The 20,269-nt window shown below is 40.0% G+C and overlaps 1 protein-coding gene across 3 annotated transcripts in view; it reads left to right on the top strand.

Annotated features, from left to right (window-relative positions):
• FHOD3 (formin homology 2 domain containing 3) overlaps positions 1–20,269 on the top strand; it is a 398,400-nt gene that overhangs the window by 252,475 nt on the left and 125,656 nt on the right. For all 3 annotated transcript variants that reach the window (XM_074146889.1, XM_074146891.1, XM_074146890.1), the window contains exons 7-8: positions 12,522–12,633; positions 18,931–19,025. In XM_074146889.1, coding sequence (XP_074002990.1) covers positions 12,522–12,633; positions 18,931–19,025 — 207 coding nt within the window. The remainder of the gene's footprint in view (positions 1–12,521; positions 12,634–18,930; positions 19,026–20,269) is intronic.

Genomic DNA, 20,269 nt, shown 5'->3' with positions numbered 1-20,269 from the left:
CAGTGTTGGGAAAGGACTGCCAAGCATATCATTAAACTCACAGGGGTTTTCAGGTGAAGTTATTTAAACCCAGCCATAGTTTTGGTATTTAATAAGAGTATTTTTTAATGGAACTGTTGAAAGAACAAATTTCACATGCATAAAACCACAGAATAATAACAAAGTAGTTTTCCACTGTACTTGCAGATTCAAATAGTTTTGTCCTCTAGGGCCCTTGAACTCAACCTTGATATTATTTAAACAGGACATCGCCAAGGCCACTAACTCTAGCAAGCTGTTTCATGAGCGGTAGAACTAATGAGGCAATTTGTTATCTTTGTTATCCTCCTTCCTTGCTTTTTCCTTCCCATCCCACATGCTCTCGGTACCATCAGTTCTGTCATGTGCCCCGTGCCTGTCTTTGGCACAACTGGCAGCCTGTGGTGTGGTTGGTGGAAGGCGAAGGCTTCATGAGGACTAATTTTTTAGCTGGCTCCCTTTCAAAATGGCTGGAAACTTCCTTTTCTCTGATGGGAACTCCAACTTGGGCGTCTTTTCTATTGCAGTTTTCAATTTGGTAGTAACGTTGCTCAATTGCTGTCAAATATGACTGAATTCAGTGGGCAGATCCCATAGTTACAGGGAAGAGTTAGTCTACGAATGGACAGGGGGAGGGACAGCACAGCTCTCTAAGGAAACAACGGTGAAAATGGAGCGTCTCGTGTTTGAGTGGGTTTGATGTGGGTTTGATTTTGTAAAGAGGCTCTGAGAGAAGGTCCTCTAGTTTCCTTATTTCTGTTTTCCTCTGGCTTTGACTGTAATTCGGCAGCACCACACATTTTATTGGTGATGACTGTCACAGTCAGGGACTGGGTTATCTCAGAGCTCCACCTGGGCAGTTTTGTGCATTGAACAGGAGGAAAACTAACTCCATGAAGATGCTGAAGTTTTGAGATGCTGCTTTGTACACAGTTCCCATGTCAAACGTACTGCAGGTCTGAAGCTTGTGAAGTACGCTCTGACGGTGTCATGAGGAAACTCTTTTCTGCATCACCTACAGGCCAGCCTCTTTTGGTGTGGAAAACTGATACGAAGCAAGTCGACTTCTAATTACTCATGAAAATGGTATAGTAGTGATGTAACCTTACATCTATAGCCTGCATCTGGAATTTAAAATATTTCTGAAAACACACATTAGTCAAATATTTACTTGGAGGTTTAAAAAAAAAAAGGAAAAAAGATGCAATGTTACATCTTTTATTTGCCTTTAACTTCACAGTCCTTCAGCTTTCCCATATGTAAAATGCAGTGAATCGCTACCCACTTCATAGAATTGTTGCATGACATGAGTAATTGTAGATGGCTTTCAGATCCTTAAATGCAAAGTATAAGTAGCACATCAGTAACTTGTCTTAGTATTTTGAAGTAGTAACAAGTTATTTAATCCCTTCTCTCTTTAAAATTGATTACCTTTTGTTTTGAGTACAGTGACATTGTATTACATTAGATGCCTTCACAAACCAAGATTTCACTCAGCTACATACTGAAATCTAGAATAGTGTGATATGAAGGGGATTTTGGAGAAGGGGTGAAGGGAAAGCCCTGTCTGCAATTAAGTTCATAAAAACTCTTTTCCTCTCCCAGTTTTTTTGGAACATAGCTAAGGAAATATCACCTTGGCCCTGCCCAAGGAAAAGAAATTGCTGAAACTCCCATTCTTTCCTGTTGCCAGAGGTTCAGCCCAGTGACCATCTGTTGAGGACAGCATAGTTCAAGGCTAACATTGTACATCACTGCAGAGAGCTAGTGGGAAGGCTCAGCATGCAACTCTTCCATCATTAGAAGAGAAAAAAAAAAGAGAAACATGCCAAGTAGCCTTAATCACATTGTTCCTATGTAGGAACACACCCAGTTCTTGTGATCAATATAATAGTAACCAGTGGTTAAATTTTAGTTTGCAAAATCATCTGTTATGTGGAATTCTACTTGTGGTTTCTTGTTGTTTATTATCTACTTGTCTTCTTTTTACCAAAACATGAAATACCACAGTTGTGTCTGTTGCGGAACAGATCATCAGGGTAGTTTTCAAGAGAGACAAGGTTATTTTACATTCATTCTGCTCATCAGAATTGTAAATTTTACTTAGTAGAAGTATGATTCCTAAAGACCACTCTTGTGTGAAAAGTGGGACATACTCCTACTTTGACTGTGACCTATAGATTTTTGCGCCATGCATTTGCAGTAACTACTGAAAAAACACCATCAGGCAGTATGCTTCCAGATGCTAAATTGCATTAGAATGACATTATACATGTCATAGTATTTTTGTTATATTTGTATAGCGCTAGTTTCATATGTGCCCAACAAAGGTTATAGAATCATAGAATGGTTAGAGTTGGAAGGGACCTTAAAGATCATTGAGTTCCAACCCCCCTGCCATGGGCAGGGACACCTCCCACTAGACCAGGTTGCTCAAAGCCCCATCCATCCTGGCCTTGAACACTTCCAGGGATGGGGCATCCACAGCTTCCCTGGGCAACCTGTTCCAGTGCCTCACCACCCTCACAGTAAAGAATTTCTTCCTGATATCTAATCTAAACCTCCCCTCTTCCAATTTAAAACCATTATCCCTTGTTCTGTCACTACACTTCCTGACAAAGAGTCCCTCTCCGGCTCTCCTGTAGGCTCCCTTGAGATATTGGAAGGCTGCTATAAGGTCTCCCCTGAGCCTTCTCTTCTCCAGGCTGAACAACCCCAGCTCTCTCAGCCTGTCTTCATAGGGGAGGTGCTCCATCCCTCTGATCATCTTCGTGGCCCTCTGCTGGACCCATTCCAACAGGTCCATGTCCTTCCTGTGTTGAGGACTCCAAAGCTGGATGCAGTACTCCAGGTGGGGTCTCATGAGCACAGAGGGGTAGAATCACCTCCCGTGACCTGCTGGCCACACTTCTCTTGATGCAGCCCAGGAGGCGGTTATCTAATGAAAGGAACAGACTTTATTAGACAAAATTACTCTATGATCCATAATATGAAAATGCTTGAAAACCCTTGCTATATATAAACAATTTGAGGTGAATGTTTGTAGAAGAAAAAAGGAAAGATAAATGTCTGTTCTTTATCAAAAGCTGTTTGATAGCACATTGCATGCTAGCATGAGTTTTAGCAGAAGTTGTTTTTCACGTTACTGTGGTGTCTCTCAAGCTAGGTGTTTTACACATTATCCAAGATAATATCAAAATCCCTACCCAGACACAGAAGGCAGGTCTAGATATACTGATGGTGTTCGTTTGGCTGGAATCCTAGAAGATACCAGTGTTTGGGGAAGGGTTAATAAAAGGATCAACAGGTTGAATATGATGAAACTGCACAATTTGAAGAGAGAAAGAAAATAAAATCTTTGTGTAAATCTTTACAAGCGAAGCATAATTCCTGTTCTGGACAGAGGCTGATGGCAAATTTCCAGTGAAATATTTTTGGGTTTTGTTTTGCAATGGAAAAAGCTAAACATTTAATTAAAACCAAATCCTTCTGTTTCAACAATTTCTGAAAGAGCAAAAGAGAAAGGCACTTAAAACTGGGAAATACCTAACAGCTCTGTGGTTGAGGCTCTCAACAATGGTGCGATGACACCATCTCAGGAGTCACCTGAGACTAAAGAAGTTTGATCCTTTAATGTCTTATAATCTCCAGGTCCTATCCTGTCCTCCTTTCTGGCTGAATAATTATATGTCATTTTCACACAATTAACAGTTCTCACAGAAGAAACCAAGGGGACTGGTCGTGTTGTAGGGGAGGAGAACAAGAAAAGACTTCTCTCACTTTGTGATTTCTCCTCTGATGTTGTGAATAGTCCTCCAGTCATCCTGTCATAAAACATAGAAAAATGTCATTTCATGGGATGAGAAAGTCACTTCCCTACCTCATGGGAAGATCATCGTTGGCGTTCCAAACGGGGAAGAAGGAAATGTCGCATCTCCTGTCTCATTCCAGGCCCTGCAGCACTTTAATTTTTAAACAATGCATGTGTGACATGGCTATTGCTGCATGAGAAATGTAGCTACATCCTTAGGTCATTACAGATGGCTTAATACGGGGCTGATTTCTACCCCCAGTATACTCTTTTAAAGCTCCCATCAGAATTGCATGTGTTCACCTGAGAGATGCATTGGCCTATAATATGTTTTGATTTGTTGTATGAATTGCCTGCTTCTGTGTACAGATTTTTTTTCATTTTTCCCCCTTCTGTTTCTGGACTATGATTGATGATGTAAATAATCATTTCCAGGCATGAGCCTTTCTTTTTTTTCCTGTTGACCAGTCACTAATCACTACTTGCTCATCCCTGTGTTTTGTTGGTAAGCCAGATGAATTTCTTTTTAATGGCCTTCTTTCTCTTCATGTCAGAAATCTCACCACAGATAAATGACAGATACACACCAGATATTTAACAGCACGCAGACCTTATAATCATTATCCAGTACATTTACAAAGTTCTGAGAAATTTCATTTTAAGAATAGTAAATGCATGCATTTCTCTGCCATCCCTACCATTACGCACTTTGTAGAGAGAAAAGCTTAAAGGAACATTCAGAATTAAAAGGCTGTTGTTTAACTGATATTTTTTTAGCTTCTTGCATCTAAGCATATAGGGTTTTTCATCTCAATCTAACTTATCTTTCTGCAATCCGCATATTCAGTCCTGAGCCTGCAAAGCACTTAACAACGTTTAATTTGCTTAATTTAAGCATCCCTCTGAAGATTTGAGCAAAAATGGTTGAATGTTGAAATGGGGGTCTAGCGTTATTTTAATTATATAAGCATTGGCATCTAATAAAAATGCCAATGCTTAAAATAGACATGGCATCATGCACATTCTTATGTATGTTACTGGTGTATCAGCCCACAGATACATAGATCGCTTAATAGTTACAGTCTTAATGAAATAAAATGCCTGAGTGTACACAATATTCAGTACCTACAATGGGATATTTACATTCTTTATGCATCCTGTGTTTAACCGTTGCTCCCCATGCATCTAAGCTCTACAGAGAGACCTAGATAGATTGGATCATTGGGCCAACATCAATGGCATGAGTTTCAACAAGGGCAAGTGCCAGGTTCTGCACTTGGGCCACAACAACCCCGTGCATTGCTACAGGCTTGGGGAAGTGTGGCTGGAAAGCTGCCTGGAAGAAAGAGACCTGGGGGTTCTAATTGACAAGTGGCTGACTATGAGCCGGCAGTGTGCCCAGGTGGCCAAGAAAGCCAACAGCATCCTGGCTTGTATTAGAAATAGCATGACCAGCAGAAGTAGGGAGGTGATTGTGCCCCTGTACTCAGCACTGGTGAGGCCACACCTCGAGTATTGTGTCCAGTTTTGGGCACCTCAATACAAGAGAGATATTGAGGTGCTGGAGCGAGTGCGGAGGAGGGCAACGAAGCTGGTGAAGGGCCTGGAAGACAAATCATATGAAGAGCGGTTGAAGGAGCTGGGACTGTTTAGTATGAGGAAGAGGAGGCTGAGGGGAGACCTCATCACTCTCTACAACTACTTGAAAGGACACTGTAGAGAGGTTGGTGCGGGTCTCTTCGCACAGGTAACTAATGACAGAACAAGAGGGAATGGCTTCAAGCTCCAACAGGGTAGGTTTAGACTGAACATTAGGAAAGAATTTTTCACAGAAAGAGTGGTCGGGCATTGGAATAGGCTGCCCAGGGAGGTGATTGAGTCACCATCCCTGGATGTGTTTAAGAGACATTTAGATGTGGTGCTGGGGGATATGATATAGGGGAGAACTTTGTAGTGTAGGGTAGATGGTTGGACTCGATGATCCCAAGGGTCTCTTCCAACCTGGATGATTCTATGATTCTATGCATCTCGGCTTTGCCATACCTCCGCGTGCCCTGCACACCCTGTGACTTGGGCAGTTGTTGCCTCTCTGATAGCAAAGCAGAGCAACTGGCATGTCTTCATTGCAGCCTCGAGAGCAGCTTTTAAGGCCCCAGCACAGATGAACTCTTTCTCCCTTCTAGAGACAGGTGACTACACTCATTTGAGAAGTTTCGTGGTGTTCTGTAGGTTATTTTAAATTTTTCACTGTTCTCCTTCAAAGAGGCTGCTTTAAAGTTTAGACAGCAAATTAAGCTGACTAGAAACACTTGGCTCAGGTGACGCAGAAGGGTCTCATTCTTCTGATGGTTCTGGCATTTGGGAGCTATAAATAGAAAAGAACTGGAATACTAAATAGAGTTGTCACTCCTTTTGGAATGAAGTAATTGACCTCAAATGTCGGGTTTGGAGAAGAGAGTCAGAGAATAGAAAGGGCTTGGTTTGTTTCTTTGTTCTGTAAGGCATTTGGAAGTCCTAGTAATAGGGGTTTCCAAATGTTTTACCCCCTAATGTCTTTCTCGATGTTTGACACTCCCACACACCCTTTCTGATGTATTTTTGTCTGGACTAAGTAGACACTGTACAACATATTTACAAAGCTATTTGCTCTTGCTGTAGATGTTATGGTTCTTTCCCATGTATAGTCACACCTGCATATTTCTGAGGTAGCTGGTGTCCAGCCATCGCATCAGAGGTGGCTCTCCCTCCTTGTGCACCCAAGTGGGCTGACTGGCTGAAATCAGTACCAGTTGGTTTTCTATTGTGCAGGTGTAGGAAAGGCCCAGTAAGATGCTGGCTGCAGTGGAGACGTCCTTGTTACATAAATATGGGTCAGCAGCTTGTGAAATACTGAAATTACATTTTTCCAGAGATTTGGGAAAATTAATATGTATCAGAAAATACCGGGATGTTTTATGTGTCAGTTAAATTGTGCTTCTAAAAGACTGGCTACTGATATGCATCCTTGGCAGAGGGCTTTTGTATGTCAGGCATGTGCATAGCTGGCACTGACTACCTGACAGAGAAAATGAGCCTCCTGCTTCATACACAGCCTGTTTTATGGGCTGTAAATATCTTAATTTCTACTGAAGCTGTGCTATGCAAGGGAATGCCAACATAAGATTATCCAGCTGTCCTTCCCCTCCTCATCTGTTTTCAATATTTCTAATATCAGTCTGATTTCAAGATTGGATTTTTCTCTGAGAACAAGGTTAGAAGTGTTCCAGGTGCATTTTTATCTCCCAGGGATAGAAAATGAACAAACTGGCATGGTTCTGGGATCTGCCACAAAACACAGATGCCTTATGCCAGAGCAGTAGTAAGATAAGATTGCGGTCATTAGGGGCAAACCTTCTTTCACACAAAACAGACAGCTCTCATTGCCTACTTCCAGTAATGCTGAAGTTGAAGCACAATCCTGAGGCTTTAGTAACATGTAAACCAACAGTAAAATAGTAAGCTAGAAGCAAACAAACAGGGAGAGAAAACAAGTTTTTCTTCTAATACATATATTATTCTAATATATGTTCTAGTCTTTTTGTATATGTGCAGTGTGTGTGTGTATATATTTATATATTTGTAGTTTTACTAGGTGGTGAAAAAACTTTGTGACCTATTGGCAACAAGTACAACAGGAAACCGAATAGCTGGATACAAACTCTGGTCAATTCCCAAATTATAATTTGGAAATGTTAGAAGACATTTTTCATCACTACTCTGCTATAGAGCTGCTTTTTTTCTTGGGTTGTTTTTTTTTTTCAGTTTTAATCCTTGCCCATATCATGAGATTCATCCAGAGACGTAAGCCAAAGCTACGCTTTGGTCTCACTCCCCTGTCTGAGCATGAGACAGGTTGGGAACAACAGATAGAGAAAAATATGGAACATATAACTTTGTAAGAAATTCTAGGAGAATCACAATGTTTTTTTGTTTATGTACATCTAACTTTTTGATAGATAAAGTAAACATCTCCTGTACTTATTTTTGATGACCTTGTTGTTAGGATTATATTTTCTCATGGCAGGTTTTAACTGGTACTTTTTGTACATCTTCCTTTTCTACCTCTCCTCTTCATTTGTCTGTGATTCTTCCTTGAAAATGACCCTTAAAGGCTACTGAGTCCTGGTAACTCTTCTTAAAAATCAGGGGAAAATACAGATATTTCTGTTAGCATCACACCATTTAATTCTGTCCACTCATTCTGAATAAGAGAAAATGAGTTTGAGCAAGAGTTAGTAGTGTGTCCTTGTGTGAAAGAAGGCCAAATGCATCCGGGGCTGGGTTGGCAGGAGCGTAGCCACCAAGTTGAAGGAGGTGCCTCTCCCCGTTTGGTGCTGATAAGGCTGTATCAGGAGTTCAGGTGTCCTGGTTTGGGCTCCTTAGTATGAGAGAGAGATTTAGCCGCTGCAGCGAGTCTAGCAGGGGCTTATCACAATGGTTAGTGGGTAGAACACATGATATATGAGGAAGAGGGAACTGGGATTGTTTACCTGAGATGAAAAGGAAGATGATATTAGGTCCATTCCAACTTAAATAATTCTAATATTCTCTCAAGATTAATATTTATGTTTCCTTTTCTTTTCTTACTATAAAGGAAAAGAATATAATAACATAGTTATATCTTTCATTTATATTTTATATTTATTATTATAATAAATTTGTTTTATATATACAATGTATATTATGTATTTTATTTAAATATATATATATTCAAGGAAGGTCTTTCCTCCTCTTGTGAACAGAACATGGTTTTATCCCCTTGTGAAACACAAAACTGAGCCATGTTGCAGGTGCTGGCAGGATGCTATAGCTGGCTGTTTCCACAGCACTAGATCTGAAGTCGGGGACATCTTTGCACTCCACAATAGAGAAGGTTTTCAGCTTTCCTGTGCACCTCTCACCGGTGGCCTGGACACTCGTTGCACTGCATGCTTCTTTAGCTGCAGCTCTGCCTGGGATGAGTATATGGCCTTACAAGGCCATGTCCATGCTTGGATCAGGCCTCGGAGGATTTGGCCGTAGTAAAGCTTTAGGTAAAAATCCAATGCCCTTTTCTTCTTTAAATGTTAATACTGTAAATCCAAAGCAACTATATTGCCCTGAGCAAAATACTAAGTTTTTGTTTTCACTAACTTTTTTTTTAAAAAAAAAAAGAATCCTAAATTTTAAAATCTGAACTTTGCAACTATTGCTTTAGTCTCTAAGTCAGTGAACTTTCTGACAACATTCCTTGTAAAGGCTAAAGCCTTTCCTGGCAAGTGATTAACAACTGAGACAAGCCCTTCCATGAGACATGAATTTTGCAGCCTGTTGTGTGGTCTCTTTGGCTGGATCTGTAACACATTTCCGATTGTCTAAATATAAAGAGATAAAAAGGAAAGGGACTGCCAAACTCCACTGTATAATGTAAAGCGAGTCAGAGGGAAAAGGTTTATAATTTTTCTTCTTCCTTTTACATTGCTGGCTATTTCTTATCTTTAGCCAGAAGATGCCTGCATCATTTCCTCTCTATAAATTGGGTTGCACGTGATACAAAAACACAATTATGACTTTATTTTCTAACTTAATAAAAATTTTGGTACTTCAGTGTTTTGACATTCAAGAACCCTGATGTAATCTCAGAACTGTTAAAGCATCACTTTACCAAGCCAGTATTGCCTCAGTGAGCCTTCTTTTTTAACTAAGCTGTAATATTTAGGACGGAAATTTGGAATTAATTGCAACAGCCAATATTTGCAAAGTGATGATACCAGGACTTTTTTTGAGCTAGCACATCATGTGTCTAGCTCTTCTATTGCTCTTCTGACATCTAGTCGTGTTTGAAGCAATAGCGTGATTGCCCTGCGGATTTTAACAGAACTGTGACTCTGTTGAAGCTGATTCAGAAAGCAGTTGTGCCTCTCTTCAGTACTAAATGAGGGCGGCAGAAACAGCCTCAAAAGACTTCATGAAGTTTTTAACAGTGATTCAAATGAATAGTGATTCATCTACTCATGAATGAAATATGAAACTTGTTTCTGTTGCTCCCGTTGCTGTGCCATCTGGGTATACCATGTGAAATAAAATGATACCAGTCACTGGCAAAAACTCCTGTGGCTTCGCAAAGGGAAGCAAAAAAGTCGATGAATGTCTGCTCTTTTTTCCTGTTAAGCAATCTCCCAGTTTTGAGATTTACAGTTATTTTCTTTGCAGTGTAACTGTCTACTATTTAATTAATTGAAAAGGCATGTCCTGCAAACACATTTTGTAATTCACTCCCCAAGATATGAGGATCTCCTGCTTTGATAGTCAACATAGTTAATCACAAGTGGAAACTTTCTGAATAGCTCTGGTATTTTGAAAGTTGTGAAACAGTCATTCTGGGTCTTGGTTGAAACTCTTCCCGTGGCAATGCCTGACACCTAACATGTCATCAGCAGCGTGCATGAGCTGCTACAGGCAGGTCAGGCCCACAGGGGGTCATGAAGGGATCATTTAACAGGTAGGACATCATGTAAGAGGCCATGTAAGAAAATACACCGTGCTTCACATGAGTCTTGGCAGCAAGTATCCCTGGAACAGACATTTCAGAGACTTCTTGGTGCCATGGTGGATAATTTTAGTTGACTTCAGTGCGAGCATGTCGGGCTCTGGACTGTCCTTGTGTCTGGGGGTGACAGGCTGTCAGATGTCTTGGAGGGGCTTTGGCTGAATGAAGACTTCTGTTTCCAAGGAGCATTGCAGCTGCTCGATGATTGCCTGCTTCTGTCAAGAAGCACCATTAAAGCAGTATTAAAAAGCTCCACTGTAGGATGTGTGCAAAGGTGGTGTGTGTCATAGGTAGCCAGTAAGTCCCCATTGTAGGCATTGTGTGGTTAGTCTAGAACTGCAGCGTTTTGGTTTTGTACTTGCCCGTGGTGTCCAAAGCAGCATGCAGGCTTAAAAGTGCCCACAGGGGTCTCAGATGCCATTTCCTATTGAGCATCAAACAGCGTGTTTTAAATGCACTTTTTATCAAGGCTAGTGGCCGTGCTGACTACCAGCAGAAAGCTGCCATGGTATGTACTTCACCTACAGACACCTCCGCTTCCCAGGGCTGATTGACTGATTTGTGAGGAGTCGGATAAGCCCTGAAAACTTGCAGGTTGGGGAACTGAACTTAGAGTGTCCTTCTACTAGCTAAATGGCAAGCAAAACACAGCTTTTCTAACCCCTCCTTTTCTCCAGGACTGCTTCTGGGTGGTATTTATTCGTTACACTGTCATCTGTTAGGAAGTTGACACCAGCAGACAAGGACCCACATAATCAGCTGGCTTGAGCCTTGGTCTGGTGCAACTGCAGTGGGCTGCCCAGAGGCTCCACGGGATTTGCAGCATGGCAGGTACGAGGTGCGTGGGGACTTGCTCCTTATTACAGCAGCTGCCATGGCCAGCAGGCAACAGTTAGAGCAAAGGTATTGCAGAAGGTCCTTCCTTCTGGAAGAAAAAGAGATTTGCAAAAATAGGCATAAGCCTGGTGTGTCCCCCACTGATTGCTGTCGAATGGAAACATATGTGAATTTTGCCATGGAGTACTTATATGTAAATGCATCCTGTTGTCACCATGTGGCCAAGCCTTGAGGTTTTAAGAACCATCAAAAGTAATATCCAAGACTTCCTTTCTAGGGAAAGGTTCCTGAGTGGATTAGTAGGTAGTACACAAGTGGTTATCTGGGAAGTATGTTAATGTTGGAATTGTTTACAGTAATCTAGTAACTCAAATTTTAGGAAGCAAGGAACTTTACAAAGCAAGTGGAGACTTGTTGGAAATTTTTTCAATATGTCTGTTAAACAATTGAACTTGATTGCTAAGGGAAATGTCATTGTAGAGCAGAAACAGTGTGGTATTGGCCTGACAGGCAAATACACAGATGTCCAGTGCAATTGTGAGGAAGTGATTTGTTGGTGTGTCATTGGATTTCAATTGCGTTTAATTTAACTACCTGCTAAGTGGCTGGTAGTTTTGCTGAGTCTTTGCTGAACTCACACTTCTGGGGTTGTACAAAAATGAGTTTGAAAACTTGCAGGCAGTATGCTCAGTTCCAGTAAATCACACATTTCATGACAGGATGGGATAGTCGGAGATTAAACACACTTTCTTTCGAGTTATGTTAAATAGTAAAGATTGATCTATTTTAATAATTTAAGCAATAAGTAGTAACATTATTAGAAAAGAAGAAAGCATGAGGAGAAAATAATGCTACCATACAGCAATACGATAGCATTAAAAGCTCACAGTGAAAGGGGGAAATAGATGTTGTGTTGAGAAACAGAGGAACATATGCATTCTTAGCTCAGTAAGTTCTGCGTACATCAAGCTTTGGACACCAATGTTGAGGATATGCATAGATGCATGCATAGGTGGGATGTTCAGCCTTTTATTACATGTACAGGCATTAATCTTTCATTTGGATTAATCAGTTATTGAGTCTTCCCTAGGAGACCACTGTCCAGTGAATGAAATTTTCAGCCAACTGGCTACCTTTCATTTTTTCGGTCCTGGCACAGCTTAATCTCTTCCGTTTGTGTGTTATTGCAAGATCTGGATTGCTGCGCTTGCATCTTGCCCAGTGTCATTTAACACATCTGGAAATGCTGTGGTTTGCTGAATGACAAGTCGCACTCTTTTCTTCCAGTTCCGCCTGGTGGTAAAGACAGCACTGAAGCTGCTGCTGGTGTTTGTGGAATATACCGAATCCAACGCACCACTTTTAATCCAGGCAGTATCTACCGTTGATGAAAAGAGAGGTGAGTAGCCTTACTTGGGGGGTGCAAAATCCTGGCACCGCTGAGATCAGGGTGGCATTTCATCACTGATTTCAGTGGTTCTAGAGTTGCTGTTGTGATGCTTGCTTTGTGTGACATACTCTTAATTTCTTGACTAAAAGCATAATTTAAGTATTCATGCAATTTAAGATCGTTTTGAGGAATGAATTGTAGTGGGAAAATGGAGGAGTGAAAAGCTGAGGAACTCAACTGCCTCCCTGGGCACCGCAGTCATTGCCCCTTCCCTGCACTCACGCAAAGTAAGCCCCATCGCATCTTCTGACCTTGGAGGTTCCTTCGGGCCAGACTGTCTTCCCACTTCCTTCTTGAGAAGCAGCAGTCTGATTTAGAAAAGAAAATGATATCTAATCAGTGTAATCCCTTTGAAGAGAAAGACGAGGTCAGTAATAGTACAGGCTTTATAGTAAAAGCAAAACCATCTGTTGTTACATTAAAATAAAGCCCTTGAGCAGATATTATACTGTGAAATCTGTTACCCTTCAGGCTCATGAAAAATACTTGAATATGTATACTGTATTTTTTACAAATAAATAGAACAAAAATGGTTCTTTCTTGTTCTTCCCACAAAGTCATTGCTAAGCTCCCGGGGCATTCTCACTTGATGGAAAACATTCCTTTGCCTCAAGGAGAGTTTTTGAGGTTGGGAGAGCCATTGTTGTGGTCTCAAACACATGGAGGTTGAAAGCAAGATCCCCTCTGTGGAGCAACTGCCTCCATGCTGAACTTGTTTGAGTGACTTGATACGGTAAAAGTGAAACAAAAAAAGTCGGAGGATGGGGAGAAAGGTTGTGCCAGAAACAAGAGAAAATAGTCAGATTTTGCTTTCAGCTATCAGAATGAGTGTGTTGAAAAGACCCCAGGAAAAAAACCCAAATTTTATCTTATGGAAGGGAAGCAGGCAGGGGTAATTCCAAAACAGTGTAATACTTTAAGCAGTGGACTCCAGGTTGGCTTTCTGTTTTGAATTAAAACCAATAAACCTTACAACGCCATAAGCGGAAATGTAATTACAATATTCATGTAATTGTGAGCGCTGATTTATTTTTACAGTCAGTCTTAGTATTTCCTCAGCTCTCTGAACTCACAGGTACTCTCAAATTGCCATCTGTTCACATGCCAGTAAACCTCATTAAAGAAAAGAGAGAAAGGAGAACACAAAACACACTACCATGAGCTGTGTATTGCCTTCCGTATCTGTAGAACAGCCTCAGGCAAACATTTACATATCCCAAAGTAATACAACAACTTAAGTAACAACGTAAAATGTGTGGAAAAAAAGTGATGCATGTATTTAGATGAATACTTGTTAGTAGTATAGAATCATAGAATCATAGAAGAGTATGAAGAGACGGTTTATGGGAATTCTCATACCTGTGGGTTGGTGGATTGTCTCATGAACTCTTGCAAATAATTTAGCCCCGAATACCCAGTTTTCCTTTCTTTCTCTTTCTTTTTTATTTTATCATTATGATGCAGTTACACTTAGCTAGAGATCTTTTTTTTCTGGTTTTATATTTAGTTCCTTTTTTAGGTCATCAATGTAATAGCTCTCACTTTTAGCTGTGCATGTGCTATGTTTTGATTTATATTTTGAAATTAGTGGCTTATAACTGAGTGGTACCTGCCTTTAATGACTGATTTAATAGAATCGAAATACAGAGGAAGAAAAACCGATGTGGCTTTTTTTGAAACGCTGTCATAAATCTTGCAGGTATATAATTAAGTTTAGCACTGCTTTGAAAAAAGTCCAATGTTTCATGTACATACAAGGTGATGAGATATGACATAATTCCTCAACATGTGTACCACACATGATTAACAGAAAGAACCCCATAATAACTCAGCCTGGTTTCAAAGCGATCCCATCTGTGGTTTCTATGTGAGAACACATCCATATGCAAACTGAAGTGCAGAGATCTGTGGAACTGCCGGCTTTACTCTCAGATACAAGCAGACCGTAACTGAATAACTGCATGGCCCTCATCATATAGGAAGTAACTTCTACTTATACTTCCATCTTGCTCCCCCTCTCCCCTGCCCTTTCTTGTTTCAGAGCCCCAGAGGAATTTAATCTCTTTACAGTTTAAGGATACCGGGGCTCTGCGGGCTCTGGAAAGTGGAGCTGGCATTGCATTCTGCTGTCTGGGGCTGCTTTATCACAAGCATTTTTTAAGATTAAAGAGATTAAAGCCCTGTGGCTGACCTGGACACTCTCACATACTGTTTGTGAATTAAGTTTCTGCTACCTGACTTGTCATATTATTTGTAAATGGCCCACATTATCAGTTCTCTGCTTTTTCTGCCATTTCATGCATAGTTAGATATCCACTAAATTAATGCTTATACTGTCGGTGTGATGGAAGGCTCTATGTTCACTCATTTAAATAGCCAGGAGTACAAGATGTTGAGGTCTTCCCAAAAGTATTAATATCTTTCCATCCTATGGTGTCTAGAGACAGGCACTCTATAAATTGGTGGTAGTCCTCATGAACGGTTCTAGCCTAATGCAGGGTTTTTCATACTTTATACATAACGTGCACATCCTGTGTAGTTGTGATGTCAAGATTTTGTGTAAGGCATGAATGACAGCATTAAATGAATTTTTCTCTTTTTTTGAGAGTCATATGTAAAAGCAGTTAGAGGGTAAACTGAGAAAAGACTAAGACTTCAGACAATGGGCAACATTATTCAATAGGCTGTATTAATTTAATATAGGCTTCATTGTTGCAACTCCATAGTTCTCCATGTGTTTATGCACCGTGTGTGACTACTCAGAGTGCCGTAGTAGCATCAGGATTGAGGCTCCTGCCTTCCTGTCGGAGTAGCCACGATAATGAGCTGTTACCAGCGAGAAGCCTGTGAAAGGCAGTCGAGCAGTTCTCGTTTTACCCATTAGAAGGCAGGAGAACACACACAAAGCTCGACCTCTCCTGTTTTACTTCAGTGAGCCTGTTTCATCACTCCCATCAATTTTGCCGCAAGTCCTGCATGGAAGTCATAACCTTATGGAAACATCCCAGTCTGCTCCCAGAAGAATTGCTGGGATGCTACATCATTGTTCTTTTACATCATCATTCTTTTACATCGTCATTCTTCTACATCACAATCAGGTGGAGGAGACAGGTGGAAAGTAAACCTTCTTGATAATGGGCAAGCGTAAATGATTACACTTGCTGTTTTTAAAAATAAACTTCATAACATAGAAAGATCAAATGAATTTATGTTTTTTACTAGAAATACACGTTCATTACCAAATCTAGACTTTTGAGGTGAGGTTATTCAGGATTTGTTATTTTCAGATCATTATACAGAAAATGGAAGCTGTAGCTTTTAGCTCTACGTAATAGTTTGCTCAAAGGTTCTTCTCCAACTATAAATTGAGAGCGTTTAATATTCTTCATAATAAAAATAATTTTTTAAGGAATAAATGTACATCAAGTTTTTCATATCTCTTGTATGAGCATCATTTTTTTGCTATAGCAACCAATTAGTTTAGAAAAGTCACCAATTTTTTAGCATATGATTTTCCAAGGTGTCTTTTATAAAGTTCTTCTTCGTGGTTTGAAAGGAGAAGGAGTTTTTCCACTGAGCCATCTTATCATAAAAAAAAAAAGCCATGAATTTTTTTTTTTTTTTTCATGTAGAATCCAGCCTGTGTTCTCATCTTTAAGTGGTGACTCTCCAGGAACAACATATTTGGAAATCCAAGTTTAGGACATGAGAGTGGATGAGAGCAGACAACTGCTCTAGATCTGCCTATATCCCATGCTGTCTGGATCATAGGTTGGAAACTATAGGCTCTCGTTATATGTTAGCAAGGAATATTAACCCAAGTATAGTAATGCAGTAAGTTTATGGTGCAACTTCCACACCAGAACTGCCAGTCCCCGGGTGGGTAGATGGCCTTATGGCTGCTTCCATGTTCACTCCTTGGCTGTTCAGCTTGAGAACATAATGAGGAAAATAGCATTTGAAAAGAAAGGTTTAATCTGGTACAGATTGCAGTAGCTCTGTCAAAGTTATTGATAGCACTGCCTCCTCTTGATACCAGTTAGGGAACAGATGAAGAAGTTCAAATTTAAAGCTAGGATGTCGGAATTGCCTGCTTTTAATACCAGCACCTTAATTAAAGCCTTTGAAAGATGGATGAGCTATTCCAGGGCTGCCTTAGTAGTAAGTGTGCCTGATTAACAATTTTAAAAAATTGTATTCTGAAACAGAGAAGCAGCATGGGTAGAAGAAGATTACATATCGTGCTTGCAAGAAAACCAGCAAGGTGAACCTGAAAATATTCTTTTATGATAATGGAGAAGTATCAAGACATTCAGGCAAAATATCAAACACCAGGATGATGTCTTTAAAAAACAAAACAGGACTGTTCCAATAAGAATAAAACCTGCATGCAAAATAAAGACATGAGGGACTCTCACTGAATAACGCAGTGGATTAAATAATTAATTTTTTATGTTGTCAACTCACTTTTTTCCAAATGGCAGTGTTATAAGTCAGACTTGCATAGTTTCTCCATTTTCTTTCTCTTTCTTATTTTCTTCCATTTTTATTTTTCACTGGAAACCACAGGAAGACATTTTTGTAGTGAGGATATCATTCCTGCTGATCATATATCATTTGTGAGCCGAGTGAATTTGTTCCACATGTCTTTTGAACATTTACTGCACAAAATGTCTGGTACTATAGAGAATCTGGTTAAGAGGTGTCTAGTGTATTTTCATTACAGCTGTGTATTTGAATTAATATTTAATTAGTAATGCACATAAATACATTTGGAAAACTGAGAGTCAATCCCTCCCTCTTTGATTTTGCTCAAGATAAAGAAGCTCTGATTTATTATTCAGTAGTCAAGATCAGAGAATGTCTCAAAAAAAAGGGAAAAGAAAACAGGAGAAATATTGCTGTCTGCATGTTCATTAGTAGACTGGTTTTTCCACACAGTGCACTGCCATCGCCTTGAAAACGGAGATCCTTGGTTAGCAGGGATTTGATGTCTGTGTAGCAGGATGTATATATATAATATCAGCATGAATAAACAAAGGCCGTTATCACTGTGAGTGTAATGCAGAGTTTTAACATCAGGGTCACTGATCAGTCAGCAACAGGTTATGGTGATGAAACGCCTGCATTTTACTGCCTGATTATACTCACATTATCTTCATCCCCATAGTGTTTAAGGGGTGTGGGCTGTTGGAATACTCTGCATTTTTCCCTCTGAAAGTTATGCTTGTGTAGTTGAACTGGGTATCTCTTAAGTTAGGGTTAGCTTTCTGCTTCATCCTCCTCACCTTTAACTTTAGTCCAAACAAAACACTGAAGTATAATCTTTCATTATTCTCTTTGGTTTCCTAGATAACATAGTTATGTGTTGGTTTTTTTTCTTTAGTAAATGCAACCATCTGCCTTTTAGCCAAATGAAATAGGATGGTTTTGCAAGGTACCTTCCACACGAGGGTATCTTGAGTCTGGCTGGTGTTGCCTGTCTGACGTTTTTGACACAGTAACTCACTAAGCCACTTGGGTTTAGCCATCAGCTAATCATGCAAATGCAAATCAACATGCAAATCAAGCAAATACATCATAACTAGAAGCATTTTGACCTCACTTAGTGGAAAAATGAGAGAAGCGTATTTGAAAGTTCTGTAGAGGGGATTTTTATTAAAATAATTTGAGTAAGAACCACAGCAAAAATCTTTTCCTCTCATCGATCATTTCTTTTATCCAAGACACACAGCCTGTAATTTGAGAAAACTGTGTTTCTCTGCCACACTGTTCTGTTAACAGGACTTATCTTAATGCAGTGTAACTCGGTAATTATCTCTAGGGATGTGAGCAACAAACGCACTGAAAGCATAGCGTATAGGTTTTTGTTGGAAGATTTCTCTAAGCCTATGTGAACCTGTAAGTGGGGTAAAATTCTTCCCACCTGAATGTTAGAAGTTCAGTGTCAGTTGAACTGGGCTAACACACCTTCTTTCATCATCAAGGGAGACAAATTGGTACCTTTGGGGAAAGTCCTCCTGGCATATTTTAGATCCCTGCGTTAGGATGCACTGTAGCTTTCACTGTCTGCATTAATTTCACTCTCTGTGAAGCAGGGGAGACCATAGAGGAAGCTGGGTCTTTCTGCTTGATCTTCCACCTGGCCATATCATTCCACCTTGTTGTACTACCTCTTGGACAAATGTCAGTGCAACAGCTTTCCATTTGGATCACCTTCACCAATGATTTCTGCTTTTCCTCTAGGAGCCAAGCCGTGGTCCAACATCATGGAAATCCTGGAAGAGAAGGATGGGGTTGATACCGAGCTGCTGGTTTACGCAATGACCTTGGTTAACAAGGTTTGTTTGCTTTGTTACCATAACTGATGGAGATGTTAGTAGTTTCAGTTGTATAATGATCTTTCTTGTTGGGAACCTACGACAAAGGAGACCTGTCCCAGAGAAGTTGCAGGAGAAGCTGTAATCAATCAGCACGCTGTTGTTACGTGTGTTGCAGTCACCCAGAGGCAGCAGCTGGGAGCAGAATTGTCATTTTGCTAGATGCTGTGCGGTAACATGTAATGACATGGCTCCTCTCCCAACACTGACAACATAGTGCAAAACAAAACTCATCAAACTAGCTCAACACATTATCCAAGGGGAGAAAGAAAGCAAGTAGCGGTGAAAAAATCAGATGCTCACAAAGGCGTGCATTATGCACAATTTTCTAGTTCAGATAATTATTTTTTTTTTACTGCAAACCAAATATGATGAATTTAACAGGTCTGTATGCTAGTAAGAGTGTTTCTGCTTAAATAAAAATGAGGTTACATTTTTTCTTCTTTCTTTATGTTTTCTGGTGTTCTGTATTACAGGTTTTACAGTAAAATCAAATGCTTTCCAAAGTACTCAGTTGTACTTTGGGAAGGGAGAAAGTGAGAGGCCTGTAAAAGTTTGAAATTTATTAGTGTAAATTCCTTAAAAATTAGCATCTAGTCCTAAACAAATCTTAGGGTGGCTAAAATTAAAATTGGATCTTTTACAGAGCTCAGAAGATCAACATGCTACTAGCAAATCAAAATACCCATGTGGTTTATGATTAAATGTAATAGGCCAGAGTAGTACAGAATATTATTATTATTACTCATTATATTTGGTTAAAGATCCTGAGTGTTGGTGGAGGCCATAAATCGGGCTGCCAGATTACTGTGCTCATGGCTACGTGTTTGGAACTGTGGGTTGCTTTGGATTTTTTTGATAAAATAATTTCTTAATGGCAGCGAAGATGCCTGAGAGGGACTGATGTCACCCAGTGACATCACTGATGTCACTGTAATTTTACTTAGAGCCACCCTTCCTCCTACTTACATGGTAGGAAAGATCCTCTTGGCTTTAAAGGATCACCTTATCTCATAGATGTGCTCTTTCTGAAAGGCATCACCAGCTTTATGTTTTTATGTCTGTAGCTGCTATTAAAGCCAAGGCGACTAGTTTTTAACATCTCCATTTTACACCTCATTGTTTCATGTACCATTTCCTCTTTCTGAGATAATTCTGTTCATCATTTGCACAGTTGTAATCTGCCTGGTGATTGACTTCTTCAA

This window comes from Numenius arquata, chromosome 4 (assembly GCF_964106895.1).
Source record: "Numenius arquata chromosome 4, bNumArq3.hap1.1, whole genome shotgun sequence".
Classification (NCBI taxonomy): domain Eukaryota; kingdom Metazoa; phylum Chordata; class Aves; order Charadriiformes; family Scolopacidae; genus Numenius; species Numenius arquata.
Note: the sequence above shows the minus strand (reverse complement) of the source record. Positions and strands in the feature narration are given on the sequence as shown.